The sequence below is a fragment of the Bos mutus genome, chromosome 5 (assembly GCF_027580195.1).
Source record: "Bos mutus isolate GX-2022 chromosome 5, NWIPB_WYAK_1.1, whole genome shotgun sequence".
Lineage (NCBI taxonomy): Eukaryota > Metazoa > Chordata > Mammalia > Artiodactyla > Bovidae > Bos > Bos mutus.
This window is the reverse complement of record NC_091621.1, coordinates 48,065,496-48,082,048: the sequence shown is the minus strand read 5'-3', so window position 1 is coordinate 48,082,048 and position 16,553 is coordinate 48,065,496. Positions and strand designations below refer to the sequence as shown.

At 43.3% G+C, this 16,553-nt stretch overlaps 1 protein-coding gene across 2 annotated transcripts in view; it reads right to left on the bottom strand.

The window, feature by feature from the left end:
* TMCC3 (transmembrane and coiled-coil domain family 3) overlaps positions 1 to 16,181 on the bottom strand; it is a 70,710-nt gene extending 54,529 nt beyond the window's left edge. Inside the window, exon 1 of one of the 2 annotated variants that reach the window (XM_070370903.1) lies at positions 15,922 to 16,181. In XM_070370903.1, coding sequence (XP_070227004.1) covers positions 15,922 to 15,999 — 78 coding nt within the window. In that variant the 5' untranslated portion in view covers positions 16,000 to 16,181. Of the gene's footprint in view, positions 1 to 14,948; positions 15,729 to 15,921 lie in introns of those variants that run through there. The other variant, XM_070370906.1, reaches the window with a different exon arrangement.
* Positions 16,182 to 16,553: the final 372 nt, after the last annotated feature.

Genomic DNA, 16,553 nt, shown 5'->3' with positions numbered 1-16,553 from the left:
TTTGGGCAAAACTGGAATATATCCTTTTACCATGTTTCAAATATCTAAGACCAGTAGACTTAACATTACTGGAATGGTTATTTTGTTCATTAATAAATCATTTAACAATTCAAATTATATGCACCTTTTACCTAGTTGAAAAAAAAATCTGTTTCCACATTATAGCAACCTGAAGATGTCTTTTTTTTTTTAGTAATTGAGTGATCCATATCTCCATTAATTAGAACACTGGAAAAGATGTTTTATAAAAAGTATTCTATTGGATTAACTCATGCAAATAGATATCCTGTTGGTTCAAAAATACACTATCTCCTTTAAGGAAGGAAATGTGATGAATGAATGATGTGTAGACTTGAGGAATGACAAAGGGGTAGTAGGATGTAGAAGAAGAACCTACAGATGACAATGAATGTAAACTTATTTTTCTTCAAGTGTAAGCAATGTGCTTGCTGGTGATAGCCAGATCTTAACAAGATTACTTGCTTAGCTGGTTAGGACCAGTAACTAGATTATTGAGACCACTATGATAATACTTTGAACCAAATGTTAATGCTTGATACAGAATAGTGTAGCAGCATCTGGTTCTTATATAGCCTTAAGGATTAATTGTAGAGATCCTCAAGGAATTAAAACTTAGGGAATTTCAGAAATGCAGACTGCAAATGCAGTTTACAGGAAAAGGTGAAGTGGGTTTTGTTTATGAGGGTGTCTGAAAACAAAAATTGAACGGGATATCATGGTATATGATTGGACAGTATTGGTCCTCCATGCTTTGGCCATATTGTATAATGGAGCTTTTACCAAAGATGTATGAGAAATACAAGGCTGTAGAAAATTAACTCTTCAAAGTAAAACTCTTGACAAACGTTTTACTTAAAGCAGACGAGAAAAGGTGCTATGTTGTAGGCTCCTAATGGTGCAGAGGGATTTTTGAATTCAAAATGCAACTAAAGTATCAAGTTCTCAGCGTCACTTTAGTAGAAGTATCTCTGGAAATGAAGCTGACACACACCTAAGAACATTTTCGTTGCTTTTAAAATTCCCAAAGCTCCATCATACATTTAATTACCAGTGTGTTAAATTACATATAAGGTACATAAACATGGGTTATACAAATGTCAATGTTACAGTAACATCCTGAAGCGACAAGCACAAAGGTCTAAATGCCTAAACTGGAGGAAACTTGAAACCCTCATGTTAATTCTTAAATGTAGTATTTCTAACTTGTGACAAGACAGATTGGTAGGCAGCCATTTTTGTGTCTTAAAATAACTGGGGGCATAGTTAAAATTTTATACATCAAGTGATTGCTAAGGAATGTTGCAGGTGAGATGTGGTTATTTTTAGTTTATTTGAAATGTCTTAAGGTGGGGGGAGGAGGGGAAGCAAATATCTGAAATTTGGAAAACCCTAAATCTTTTGATAAGAAATTGTAATTTTCACTTATGTTATCTTTAAGGATATAAAAGGTTGATAAATTGGTGTAAATTGAGCCATAACCACTGGTGATCATGGGGACCGGTAATTAAGGCTGCAGAAAAAAATTACAATCTAAGAATTTAAGAAATAAGATCCTGAAGATTTTGTTTAATTGCATCAATTTCTGTATTTTATGTGCATTTAAAAACTGCAGTAAGTTGAATGGGTTAATCTTGTCTAATATAAGTAAATGAGTCTGTAGACTGTGATCTCCCCAAACTAAAAAGTACAGTACTTGGAATTGTGTTCTTTATGGTTGTAGTGTTGGTAAAGCACTAATACGCAGAAAATAAAGGAATTACACAGTGAAAAATAAATAAATAGATAGCATAAAGCTGAAGAGCTCTCCTTTTAATTCTTTCTTTATAAATAGAGCCTAATTTGAGCCCTGAGTACTTAAAATCATTTTAAATTGCCAAAGTGCTAGTTAAGTTTCTCAACAGAATTTAATGCACTCCCACCTACCCAAACAGTAGGAGCATGTCTGGGTACTAAAACAGACAAAGATTTGGTATAAATAAGAGCCCTCACGGCACCCATGGTGGTAAGAGTACATGAACGAGCCGTGTGAATGAAAGGAGACTATCACTGTAATTTGGGTGCCCACATATCCAACAGATGATGCCAAATCAGCGAGTACCTCTAAATTGCTCAGCACATGAGGTAAACTTTGGCTGGCTCTATAAAAGAAAGATCACTTGATAATTTGTTTAAGTCAGGAGGTTTCGACAAGCACAGCGGCCTTTCCCAAATGAAAACACGTGTAATAAAAGCATACTCGTTTCACTATTATAATACACTCATGGGTCAGCCTATGAAATGTTAAGTGTTAATTTCTGGGTACAAGAAACAGTTTCAACTTCCCTCTGTGTCAGACACACGCACTGTAACCCATGTGAACCTCTCCGTAATTAACTTTGGTGCATATAACCACCACTAAATATTTAGTGATATTTAGCAAGCCACAGGAGTAACTTACAAATATGGGGAATTAAGCCAAATACAGCAACACCTTATTACCTACAAACATGAAATCTTGTTTTATTATGTTAACATGAGTCATAAACCAACTTAAATTCCTAGTACTGAGGATAGCACAAGGGAGCTACAGATGTTTCCTAAGGAGAGGACCAAGCTTTTCCTAAGCTTTAAAGTAGTCTGCTGAGAGTTATTCCTGTCCTTCCATCTCTGGAGCTCAGACGGTGGACCACAATGATTAAGGCAGCAAGAACACATATTCTTTATACTGTAACAGCTTTTGCAAACATACAGAAGGACAAACGAAAGTGAAAGTGTTAGCTGATCAGTCGTGTCTGACTCTTTGTGACCCCATGAATCGTAGCCCACCAGGCTCCTCTGTCCATGGAATTCTCCAGGCAAGAATATTTGGAGTGGGTTGCCATTTCCTGCTCCAAGATTTTACATTAAATAGAACTTGTTGACAGGTAACATCTAGTTCAAAAGGGTTGAAAGCAAATTTTTATTTTTAAATGAACAACTTTACCATCTCTTCTGTTTTACCTTTTAGTTTTTCCTTACCATAAGTGATACTGGAAATAGGCCTGTTGAAAGTTTCAAAATACATGAGCTAGAGTTCTCAAAATGCTCGTTTTTGCGGGGAGGAGGAGGAGAAGGGGAGGAAGGATATCATTCCAGAAAAAATGAACCAAAAGCATAACCTTTGATTCAATACATTTACAACCAGAGAAAGAAATTCATGAAGATGAAACTATACATATGGACAGCAGTGTATTTTTAAAGAGAAGTAACTGCAAAAAATGGTGCAGGAATAACTATGGCATTTATGTGCAGACATCTTAAAGAGGATCAAATTCTAACTGGATCAAAGATTAAAATATATAAAAAGAAAAATCATAAAATGTATTGTAAAACACCATGGTGTTTATGGTTTTTTAAAGAGTCATTTAAAAGGCCATTCTAAGAATGACACAAACCTTTAATAAGTGCTAAAATTTTTAAATTTCTCCATGGCAAAGTCTGGCTAGTATATATTCCATGTTTGCTACATGCTACATCTATATATATGCAAGGTATTATTAAGTCAGTGTGGAAGGCAGAATTCTAAGAGAGACCCCAAGGCTCCTACGCACTGGTGTATATACCTCATATGATAAGCTCTCCTTGTGTGTAAACAAGACTTGTGAGTAAGATGGGGTTTTACCTCCATGATTCAGTTCAGTTCAGTTCAGTCGCTCAGTCGTGTCCGACTTTTTGCGACCCCATGAATCGCAGCACGCCAGGCCTCCCTGTCCATCACCAACTCCCAGAGTTCACTCAGACTCATGTCCATCGAGTCAGTGATGCCATCCAGCCATCTCATCCTCTGTCGTCCCCTTCTCCTTCTGCCCCCAATCCCTCCCAGCATCAGAGTTTTTTCCAATGAGTCAACTCTTCACATGAGGTGGCCAAAGTACTGGAGTTTCAGCTTCAGCAACATTCCCTCCAAAGAAATCCCAGGGCTGATCTCCTTCAGAATGGACTGGTTGGATCTCCTTGCAGTCCAAGGGACTCTCAAGAGTCTTCTCCAACACCACAGTTCAAAAGCATCAATTCTTCAGCGCTCAGCCTTCTTCACAGTCCAACTCTCACACCCATACACAACCACAGGAAAAACCACAGCCTTGACTAGACAGACCTTTGTTGGCAAAGTAATGTCTCTGCTTTTGAATATGTTATCTAGGTTGGTCATAACTTTCCTTCCAAGGAGTAAGCGTCTTTTAATTTCATGGCTGCAGTCACCATCTGCAGTGATTTTGGAGCCCAAAAAAATAAAGTCAGCCACCGTTTCCACTGTTTCCCCATCTATTTCCCATGAAGTGATGGGACCGGATGCCATGATCTTCGTTTTCTGAATGTTGAGCTTTAAGCCAACTTTTTCACTCTCCATTCTCATTTTCATCAAGAGGCTTTTTAGTTCCTCTTCACTTTCTGCCATAAGGGTGGTGACTTGTGAGTAAGATGGGGTTTTACCTCCATGATTAGGTTACATTATTTGTCAAGGGTAAAAGAATGTTGCAGATGTAATTAAGGTCTCTAATCAGCTGACTTTAATTCATCAAAAGGTGGAATCACTGAGTGGGCCTGGCCTATCAGGTTTCTAGAGGTGATGCGACAGAGACACTCGTCTGCTGGCCTTGAAGAAATAAACTACCGTGTTGTAGAGAGGGCCACGTGGCAGGGAACAGCAGGCAGCTAGGCAGCCTGCAAGGGCTGAGGGCCTCAGTCCTACAACTGCAAAGAACTTAACTCGGGAAACAACAAATGAGCTTAGAAAAGGATTCCAAGCCTCAGACAAGACTGTAATCCTGGCTGACACCTTCATTTTAGGCTGATGAAACTTAAAACGAGAAGAGACGCAGGTAAGCTGGGCCTGAACTCTTGGCTCATGGAAACTGTGCGATGATAAATGGGTGTCACTTTAAGTTGCTAGATTTGCAGTAATTTGTTACATGACAGTGGAAAATTAACAGACAAAAATGACAAACAGAAAAAAAAAATGTGCAAAACAGCATATTTAATAAGTAAAAACTCCTACCAATCAATTTGAGATTAATAACCCAATAAATGAGCAGAATATATAAACAGGTAATTCACAATAAAGAGAAATGTTTTTAAGTGTATAAAAATATGATTAACATATTGTACTATAATTACATAAGATGTAACCGTTGGGAAAATCTAGGTGGCGGGAGAGGGTAAATGGACACCTCTGTACTACTTTCTGCAGCTTCCTCTGCATCTAAAATTATTTCAAAATATTAAAAAATACGGGTAATCTCATTCATATCAGGAAAAATATAAATTAAAATGAGGTACCAGTTTTTACCTACCAGATTAGCAAGCATCAAAAAACCTTGCAATACACTATGTGTCAGAAAGATGTGAGCTGAGGCATGTTCATACATTGATGGTTACATAAACTGTAACAGTTTCACTCTCTACTGCACCTTCAGCTCCTACTGTCTGTACAGGTACAGTGTTCAATTTCACAATACTATAACTTAAAAGGCACATACCCTTTGATGAGCAAACCCACGTTTAAGAATTTAGCTTTCAAATGGAAGAGCCGCTGGAGAAGGGACAGGCTACCCGCTCCAGTATTCTTGGGCTTCCCTTGTGGCTCAGCTGATAAAGAATCCGCCTGCAATGCAGGAGACCTGGGTGTGATCCCTGGGTTGGGAAGATCCCCTGGAGAAGGGAAAGGCTACTCACTCCAGTATTCTGGCCTAGAGAATTCCATGGACTATACAGTCCATGGGGCTGCAAAGAGTCGGTCACGACTGAGTGACTTTCATATATTCTTCACATGTGCAAAAAGAAGCATGCCCCAGTGTGGTGAGTGAGGTACCTATAGTAATTAAAGACTGAAAGCAATACATGTTTCCTGTAATAAGGAAATGGTTAAATAAATTATGGAATACCCATAGACTGGAATCCTGTATAGCAATTATAACAAGATTGATTAATCTGCATTGATAAAGATCAAGAGTAGAATATGTTTTCCAGCTTCTCAAGTCCCGCAGAGCAATTTCACAGCATACCCACAATCACTTATTTGGTCAGTATTTACACGTCCCAAGTATGTACCATGCTCCATGTCTGGATAAAAAGGATGTAACTATCCCCATGTGAGAAGATGGAGCAAGTGCCCACAGGCAGAGAGGGGAGGCAGGGGAGCCCACAAAGAACGGAGACCAGGGCTCAAGGGCCAAAAGGGCATAAAAAGACAAAGGTCAGATGAAGAGGCTCAGGTGACAGGCTGGGCTTCTGTCCTGCTGAAGGATTTAAAGCAAAATCTTGACAAGACATTCAGTGAAGCAAACAGTTACTGTAAAAACCAAGCAGGGGTCCCGCTGGAGAAGTTCAGGATCTGGAGACCATGTGTGATTTCATGAGAGATGTCTTAGGGCATCTCAACTTGAGCACTTCCAGTAAGCTGCATCACCCAGGCACACCCCTTCACCGCATACCTGCTAAGACCTCCAGAACCATGAGGACAGCATGAAGTCCTCTTGAAACATGCCATCTTGCTTACTGGAGTCAGAGGATATACTCGACACATTGTCCTCGCTTGGAGAAACATTTACAAGCAGATGTCTAAAGCACCTGGACAGGCTTCCCTTAACCATGTTCCTTTACTGGTTCTTCATCCAACATTTAAGGATGGAGTCAAAGCAGGAAACTATTCCGCTACATTTCTACAACCTTCCTGTGTTCTGAGCTCTTAATGGCTGAAGCTTTTAAGCACCATCCCTGATGCCAACACACAGCCTGAACAGCTCTTACTGAATGGACCTTATATTTTCAGATAAATTAAAATCTATGCCAACTAGTGTTCAGTCTCAAATAGAGGCCACCTGTTCCAATTAGTGAGATTAAAATAGTATACTACTGACTATCTGAAGTCAAGTCCCAAGTCTTCTGGATTATCACAAAAATCTTTAGAAAAGACAGAAAAAAAAAAGAGAGAATTTTGGTCCTAACACACAGTTGCACACACAGGTGTGTGTGCAATCCAGGTGACGAAGTATAGCTTTTGCGAAGGGACAGACTTTATTTCTGGACAAGTGCTTACATCAAAATTTCTGAGAAAGGCTGCTCAAGGCATCATTTAATTTAATTAAGAAAAGCTCAAGGCATCATTTAATTTCCTTACAACAAGCTTACAGATACAGCTTAATTAGATTCAACTTTACTTCAGAAAAACACAGAGCCCAAATTTCTTCTCCATCCATGTTTCTGTCCCTGCCTGAAATTCCCAAAGAATCTGCATCTTCTGGATGTTCCACTCTTTAGCCCCATGCCCTCCATTGTCTCAGTTTTTCTCAGGTCATCAGAAGACTAGAAAGACAGCCTGGAACACAACTCTCAATTTCCCAACCTCTCCCAAACATTCCTATCCCAACAAGGCTGCCCTCAACTCACCAGAGTGTGCTTTTGTTCATCCCAAACATTCAATTATTTAAATTTTTGCAATCCATGAGAAGAAGAAAAATCTCTTAGCATTTTCAAGACCAAAGGTCTTAACTGTTTCATAAAGGAAGAGAGATAACACATCAAGACTGGTGTTTTCCTAAATGATTCTGAATCATTTTAGGTGGGCAAAACTGAAAGCATTAAATACACACAGAATCAGAGAGAGTGAGTTAGTCCCTTGAAAACAATCCTCAACCCAACGCAGCTGCTTGAGGCTGGGAGCACGTCTGGGTTCTGTGCTAACATCCCCTTTACCAAGCTCCCGCGCTTGCTCATCCCCTTTTTCGCCTGGTGCAGAGGCCAGATGATATTCTCCTAGAGCAGTTAACACTGCTGTTGTTTTTTCAGTTGCTCAGTTGCGTCTGACTCTTTGCGACCCCATGAACTGTAGATCCCCAGGCTCCTCTGTCCTTGGGATTCTCCAGGCAAGAATATTGGAGTGGGCTGCCACTTCCTTCTCCAGGGGATCTTCCAGACCCAGGGATTGAACCTGCATCTCCAGCACTGGCAGGTGGACTCTTTACCACTGAGGTACCAGGGAAGCCCAAACTGATTTAGAAATACTAAATAAATAAAGGTGCTGGTGGTCTGTGTAGGAGGTGTGGGAATGAGTGAGGTTTGGGGAACTCAGCAGTAGACAGAGGATGACTCAGTGTCAGAACAACCCACACTGTGCTGGGTCTGCCAACCCCACTTCTCACGGTCACTCACACAAGCAGGCGGGGGAGGAGCGACATTTCAGGGTGACTCCAGCCTCTGAACCCTTCACTCCAACCCTCAAATCTGGAAGCAAATTGAGGGAGTGGTGTTGGGGATGAAGAGGAAAAGGTGGTTGAGAAAATTTAGGAAGCAAACCATTGGATGTGGTGGGTAAGGGGGCTGATTGAGTGGGCTTCCCCGGCATCCAGTTTGGGGATTGACTGTATGGGAAAAGCATTCATCAGGAATTGGGGGGGTTGTGAGAGAACAAATTAAGTTTGACACACAGACTTTGAGGTGCCTGTGGAACATGTGCACAGAAACATGAGACCACAGATATGAAAGTGAAAGCTGCTCGGGCGTGCCCGACTCTGTGACCCCATGAACTGTAGCCCACTGGGCTCCTCTGTCCATGGGGTTTTCCAGGCAAGAGTAGTGGCGTGGGTTGCCATTTTCTTTTCCAAGGGATCTTCCCAACCAGGGACTGAAACTGGGTCTCCTGCATTGCAGGCAGACTCTACCATCTGAGCCACCAGGGAAAGGGCAGAAACATACTATACAATAAAGCCACACCTAGGTTGAGCTCTCAGGTCAGCACATGAGGCAGGAAGCATACACACTTTCACAGAGGGAGATGTGCCCCTCAGGACGGACGTGCCAGCTCCCAGAAGGTGACAGACCCCACCCCTGCCTTCCCCCAGGGTGCCAGCGCATGACTGTTTCTTAGGCTAAGAAGCTGATGATGTTGCTGGTTTGTGTTTAGGGGCTGTGTTGTATGGAAATTATATATGCCAAAGACAAAGGGTGCTGGAAGATGCTCTCCAAAGAGACTCACGGGAACGGAGAGCTTCAGAGGTGACAAAAGACTGAGGCTGAAATTCTAAGTTAAATCTATACATGATGTATTCCATGACTTTTGCATCTGGTACGTGCTTTTTCCCCAATACCCTTTCCCAACAGGTAGGAGGTCAAGACAAAGATGAACTCACATCACAAAACTTGATTTTGGAAAAAAAAAAAAAAAAGACCATAAAAGGGACCTCAGAAAAGATTTTTTTTTTAAATCTTAGTCACACCCCACAGCATGTGGGGTTAGTTTCCTGACCAGAGATTGAACCTGTGCCCCTGCAATGGAAGGCAGAGTCTTAACCACTGAACCACATGGGAAGCCCCAGAAAAGATAATTTTAAAACAGTCGCAGCAGATCCAATACAGCTAAGTAGTTTAATATATGAATTGTTACCCCTCCTATTTACTCCAACCCCACCAGAAATCTGGAAATAAAGTCAGAAGCATAATGGCCTAACATTAAATTATTTAATTCACTTTTTTCACCCCAAAATCACAAAATTTTAAATCTGTTCATCAATTAATTCTCTACTGAAAATAATTAAAACTTTCATCAAGTTCAATTTTGAGATGTTTATCACATAATTTAGCAATTAGTATGGTATTAAAAGTGTTTTAAGGACTTCCCTGGTGGCTCAGACAGTAAAAGCGTCTGCCTACAATGTGGGAGTCCTGGGTTTGATCCCTGGGTCAGGAAGATACCCCTGGAGAAGGAAATGGCAACCTACTCCAGTACTCTTGCCTGGAAAATCCCATGGATGGACGGAGGAGCCTGGTAGGCTACAGTCCATGGGGTCGCAAAGAGTCGGACACGACTGAGTGACTTCACTTTACTTTAAAAAGTGTTTTAAGTGGCTTTCTTTTAAGAAATTCTCTTCTAAGACAGGAGCTGGTATAATGCTTAGTCCTTAATCAGTTTGTATTCATTCTATCTGGTTACAGTCTATTTGGTTTTATTTTTGCAAAGTATCAATAGAATGATGTGGAGTTAATGTCTGAATTCTCTTCCAGTTCTAACACGGTGAAATCTTTAAGTCTAACTTTCCAACCTCTGCCTTAAGGGTTAGAAGGATATGCCTGCCCAGTGAAGCTTGAGTCCTACAGAGAGATCCTATGAGGCCAGAAGTTGACTCAACTATAACATGAAGAAACCACCCTTGTTTTGTCTTTCCACTGCTCATCCTCCAGAGAAAACACATCAGGAAGAATATGATTCTTTAACAATGTCTTTAAGTTGTAAGCTTATTCAACAGCCTTGAAGATGTCCCCAACTACTGTCAAAATTCTTACACCCTAGGCATTATAATAAGTTTGTAAATGATCACTCTAAATTGTTCACCCACCGAATGCTTACTGGGAACAACCACCTGCAGAGCACCAGCAATGTGCAGTTTGGTGGGCCCCCAGCAGAGCACCTTCATCCCCAAGCACTGAACAGGTTTCTTAAGACAGAACTTTCTTCTGCACTCAGCTCAGAGGCAGAAGATTGGGAAGTGGCTAAAATGCAAGATCTGGAATTAGATCTGGATTCATCAAACCCTAGCGCCACTATTTCCCAATAGCCACAGGCCTCGGACAAATCACTTAACCCACCTGGGCCTTAACTCCCCCAACTGTAAAACATAAGTATAAATAGGATATTGTGAGGATTAAGGAGTGCATTTGAATTGTTTGATATTGGCACCTGGTATATAGTGAGGAACTGGTAGCTATTGGCTATTATCACTGTCGCTGCATTCTTCTCTTTATTTACATTCTTTGTGCCTTCTTACAGAGGAATAATCGACACAGACACTACATTCTCCTTCAAGCAGCATCGCCCTCTCCCAAGTCAGTGGAAGCAGCTGGATTATGCATAGATCATATATCCCCATGTTCCTTTTCTGAGGAATGTGAAGTCCTCACTCTGATTCACAGTACAGTGATTCATGGTTCTCTTCTCTCTCACCACTCCCCCATCACCACGCTCCACTTAGAACACAATTAAACAAAGAAACAGCAGGGCTGAAACAAAGTCAAGCTGGGCTTGACTTAGCAGCCTCTCCTAAGTCAAGACCTGGGCAATTTCCACCCAGAAGCACGAGGCTCATTTCTGACCTTAACGGCAGACCTGGAAATTTAGGCAGTGGGTCTGAAGCAAACACATCCTGTGATCCAACTGGGTAGCAGCTGTCTTGGTGTTCCACAGCGGATGTGACAAGCGGGCGTGTTGTTGGAGGCTGGCAATTCATTTTCCTCTAAAGGGAGAACCAGTGAGCCCACAGCAAAGCATGGCTCAAAAAAACACACATCAATCCATTCATGCTACACTGAAGACAGTTCCAACTCACACATTCATCTACTGACTGTCCCTTTAATTAACTCTTTAGAAGAAAACAAATCACTGATTAACAATTGTACTCACAGACCACTCACTCAAGTTACCCCTTCACCAGGTCAGCGTCTCACCTACAGAAGAAGTCTGTTTCCACTCACTCTGGTTCCTGTTCAGGAAGTAAGCATGCAATCATCAACTTATTACATCACTGCCCAATCACTTCCATAAGTGAGAAGGGCTCTGACATCTTCCTCTCCCTGACTGCCTCTGGCCACTACTCATCATGCAGTTCTGGATCTATTTCCAAACCTCAGAAGGTTTAAAGATGTACTACAGGTGGCAGCCATACCCGACACAGGTTTTACTTCAGACACTAGAGACTCCTACTTACTATCATCACTTCCTCCTACAAAAGAGAAGGGTATTTCCTGGGGCTACAGGGATAAAAAAGATACATTCACTAGATACTAAATTTCCAGAGAGGCCAGGCTGTTTCATCACCCATACCTTGCTGATGCATGGAACAGCAGCGAGCACAGAGAAGGTGCTCCGAAACATTTGCTGAATGAAGCCTCTTGCTCTCCCAGCGCCAGCGTCTGTAGTTCATAAACATGTAAGCAATCAATTGATGAGGAATGTGCAATGGAGGAAGGTACCACATGCTAAAAATCCAAGAAAAGTCTCCATATTATTCACAAAATCAGCAGTCTTTCCATTCTCAAGCTTATGAATACGTGTTTCAGTTCAGTCGCTCAGTCACGTCCGACTCTTTGCAATCCCGTGGACTGCAGCACGCCAGGCTTCCCTGCCCATCACCAACTCCTGGAGCTTGCTCAAACTCATGTCTTACATAGCAATAACAAAAACTGGCCACCATCTATTGAGTCTTACTGTGTAGCTGACATTTTATAGACATGACTCATTTATTACTCACAACACCTCAACGGTGTGGAAGAGGAAACTAAGGCCTAGGATAACTATAAGGTCCAAGGTCGAGTGCTTAGTAAGCAGCCCTAACTAGCCCAGGATCTGTCCTCTGCGGGCTAGCCGCATGAAACTGGTTCTGTAGACCGAACAGTCTGGACTGTGCAGGCAGGATGGAATAGAAGTTGATGATGTCCGAGAGTAATGAGGAAGCTAAGGCACCAGCTATCTCCTCCTGAGGTCGTAAGTGGCTAAACTAAGGTGGGATGTCTGGGGAACACAGGAAGAAGGAAAGGAATCCAGAGAAATGTCAGACCTCCAGGGGCATGGCTGACAGACTAGAGATGGGGGGAAGGCAGGCACTCCAGACAACTAGCAGCTCTGATCAGTGGACCAACAGCATAAGGAAAGAAATTATTTACCTCACACATGGAGAAAAACAGCTACTACTGAGTATATACAACCACTCTTTTTACAAATTCTCTTACTGAAGACTCACAATCACTCCCCAAAGTGGGGATTATTACCACCTTTTATACATGGGCAACTGGAGGCTTGGAAAGGTTAGAGCCTGCCCAGCAGTCACCCCGTTGGGAAGTGTGAAGAGCCAGCTATGATCCAAGTCTTCTGCTTCCAGAGCCACAGCTGTTCGGCCCTAGACCCTAGTGGCTGAAGATGGCATTTTAGGACACTTAAAACTAGAACTGACAAAAATTTGATTCAGACATAATTAATAAAAACCAGTAACTGTATAGAAAGCGGACTCCCTATATTCTTAAATAGATAATAGGCTTTAACTATCTAGGGCATGGGAAAAAAAGTAAGATTCTAATTATGTACACTCTTTCTTCTAAAATAAGGGGATATAATGTGCAGTGAGTTTTAACATGTACCATTTCTGAGTTTTACCCAGATGAAATTTAAAAATGTGAATGACCCTGACTTGTCAGCTTAGAGGCAATCACAGAATTCATCAGTTACATTACATTTTCACCAAGGGGGGTGGGGGGAGGAATTTAGGTTAATCCACCTGGCTGTAAAAATAGACTTGTGCACTGTTAAAATAGTACACTGCCTCATTATTATTCTAGTCTCAAAGGCTTAAACAAGCTCAGCAAGCAGGATGTCTATTTTCCCTGCTCTCTCAACAGGGTATCAATTTTGAACACAGAAAGTGACCATTCGGTAAACAAGAACTTGATCTCACTGAGTCTTAACCCCCCAGGGGGAAACTTCTTATCTCTGAAAGGTTAACCAACTCCTCACACACACCTCCATTTCTCATTATAATGTTTTTAGGGGAGCTAATTTACCAAATAAGTCCACAAAAAGGTTCTTTTTAAATCCTATGTTAGAACCTTACTGTATGGCACAGGGAACTCTACTCAACGCTCTCTGATGACCTAAATGGGAAGGAAATCCAAAAGAGAAGGGATATAGGTAAACATACAGTCAATTCTCTTTGCTGTACAGCAGAAACTAACACAACACTGTAAAGCAACTACACTCCCATCGAAAAATAAATAAACGAATCCTATACTAGATGATTTGTCAAGGCAAAGGTGATATAAAGAAATTAAGTATCAGTGTTCCTTGAGGCTACCCTCAGCATCACATACTTTCTGAGTGTAAAGAAAATAAGTTTTTATAGCTACATTCAAATGAGTACCATGAAACAGTAGTTAAAATCATCTAATGGGATGCTTTCTGCATGGGAAAATTGCTTCCGCCTGGCCTTCATTATAGCAGCCTTCAGGACAGATGAAAATTATATCAGCCCCATCTGAGTAAAGGTCTTTGCTGTAGAACTTGTGATCACTGTCCACTGAAGTTCTAGCCTTCCTCAATTTGATTTTGTCCAGTCCTTACCAGATTTCATTTGCCCTATATAAGCTAATTTAGAATAATCAGTATATATACGTCTAATACAGTTTTAATATATGGTCTATATAAAAACCAGGTGTCTCCATGTAGTACTTTAACAGGGTCAACAGAATTTTAAACAACATAAGAAACCCCCTTCACAAACGGTTCCCCTACTTTAACAGGAAAGATGGGTGTGGAAATGGAACAGCAGCAGATACAGCAGAGATAAAGTCTGTCGCTGACTTACACATCTGCTTTGCCACTTTCCATCTCAGTAGTTAAGCTAAAAAGAGCTGAGTTTTGGAAAGTTCCATGTGCTTTTGCCAAATTGCTTAAATGGGTTCACAATGAGCCATCCCTCCCTCAAAGATTACTAATCCTGCTGTTTACACGAAGATTATCACAGTTGTGACAAGAGAAACCCAGCTTCCACACTTTTTTCAAACCTGAAATGTCTTCCGTCAACTACAACACGATGGACCACACATGTCCCTGATTACAAAGTCATCAGAAAAAGATCTTTATCTTCCTTTGCAGTTATATTAGTCAGCAGCCATCCCTCAACAAACGTCTAACTTTAGGTAACCAAAGATTTTTTACTATCAATATTTTCTTTCAAATGCAGTTTCTAGTTATTTTCATTACAAACTGTTATGGAACTTTTAAGAAAGTGCAGAAAAAGAGAGGGAGAATTCTTTTGTGGGGAGGGAGAGCGGGCTGCATGCTGGAGATAAGTATTACTCCACTAAATGTACTTAATCCGAAAAATATTAAATCATTTTGTTAAACTGATTAACAGATGCGAGCACGATCCTACCTCCTGAACTTTAAGCAGAGAGGCTGGCAGTCATCGACTAAGACCGTGCAAGAGAGCAGTTAGCGCAAAGAACACCTTCAGGCAATCCTCGCCCGAACAAATGCCAGGAGGAGGAGGTGCAGTTCTAAATGGCAGTTCAATCAGTCAAGGGGAGAGCCAAGTGTTCAACCTGGACGATCAAACATTCCTGAGAGCAAAGCGCTCCCCGAGGCAGGTGAGGCTTCCTCTCTCCTGAGGGACCGGCGCGCAGGCTGAGGCCTCCCTCCCCGTTCGAGCACTACGTGGTTCGTCTCCGCTGCTCACTCTGAAAAGCTATTTTCGCCCACAGCCAAAATCAGTAACAGCAAATTACACAGCAAACAATGGAGAGGGCGCCTGCTCCTGACGACTAGAAACTGTACAGGCAGCGCGCAAGACTGACTTTTCACTGGGGCAGAGCCCGGAGGAGCGGCCGCGGGAAACCGGGAAGCGGGGTCTGCCGCCTGTCTACGCTCCGGCCGCGCACAGCCCCGAACCCGAAAGCCCCGACGGCTCGGGAGGCGCGGCGGCTGCTCTTGAGTTTAGGAATCTGGGAGGCCGAATTCCGGGGACACAACGACGCGCGCGGCGGGATCCCCTCGCTTCTGGCCCCGCGCAGAGAGCGCTCCCTGGCGGAGAGGGCAGCGGAGCGCCGGTCGTCGAGGAGACCCAGGCGCGCCGGGACCCGACGAGCGGCGGTGGGCCTGGGCTTGGCGTTGCTCCCACCCCGGACGGGAACTTGAGGTCTCGGAACCGCGCGGGCCGAGCTCCTACGCCTCTCTTCCAATCCCCGTCAGCCCGAAAGGTGCAGGGAAGTCCGGGCTCCGAGCCGCAGGGAAGGGAGGGAGGGAGCCGGCGAAACGTGCAGGGCGAGGTCGTTCCAGCAGGAGCCCACGCCCACCCAACCTCTCCCCTGGGAGGGCGCCCCCACCGCCACAACGACCGCGACCCTCACCCTTCTCTTGCAGTGGTGGTGCCGGCCCGGGTCGGAATAGGTCCGGTCCACGGTGAGCGCCGTGTCGCTGCCCGGCATCTCGGCGCTGGCGCCGGGAACTTTCCCGGGATCCAGTGCCGCCGCGCCGCGAGCTGCCGGCGTGCTCCGGCTTGGGCTTGGGCTCGCCCAGGGGAGCCTCGGCCAGGGGGCGGTGCGGGCTCCCGCAGCTGCTGCCAACACCCGCGCGGCCGCCCTGCGCCGCCGCCGCTGCTGCCGCGGAGTGGAGAGGGCGGGAGAGGCGGGGCAGGGACGCAAGAGTCTCCGCCCCTCTCCCGTCTCCGCCGCGCCCCCTGCGCGCCCCGCCCTCCCGAGACCCTCTCCAGGTGCCTCGGCTCTGCCTCCCTCTCTTGCTTAAACTTGATTCCACCTGAGTGGCATCTTCACTGTTTGTTGACTTACCTGATGAAAGATGGATTTTGGTCAAGATGTTGAGGCATGCCTTTAATGCTTCCTTTCACGTTACTCTTATTCAACATGCACTTATGGGACACCGTGCTAGGCCCTGGGGGTAGGGATCCGAATTCTTTTTTTGTGTCTGAGGTGTTGTTTTTTGTTTTTTTTTTTTTTAAGTGCTCATGTTTTTCTTCTTCTGA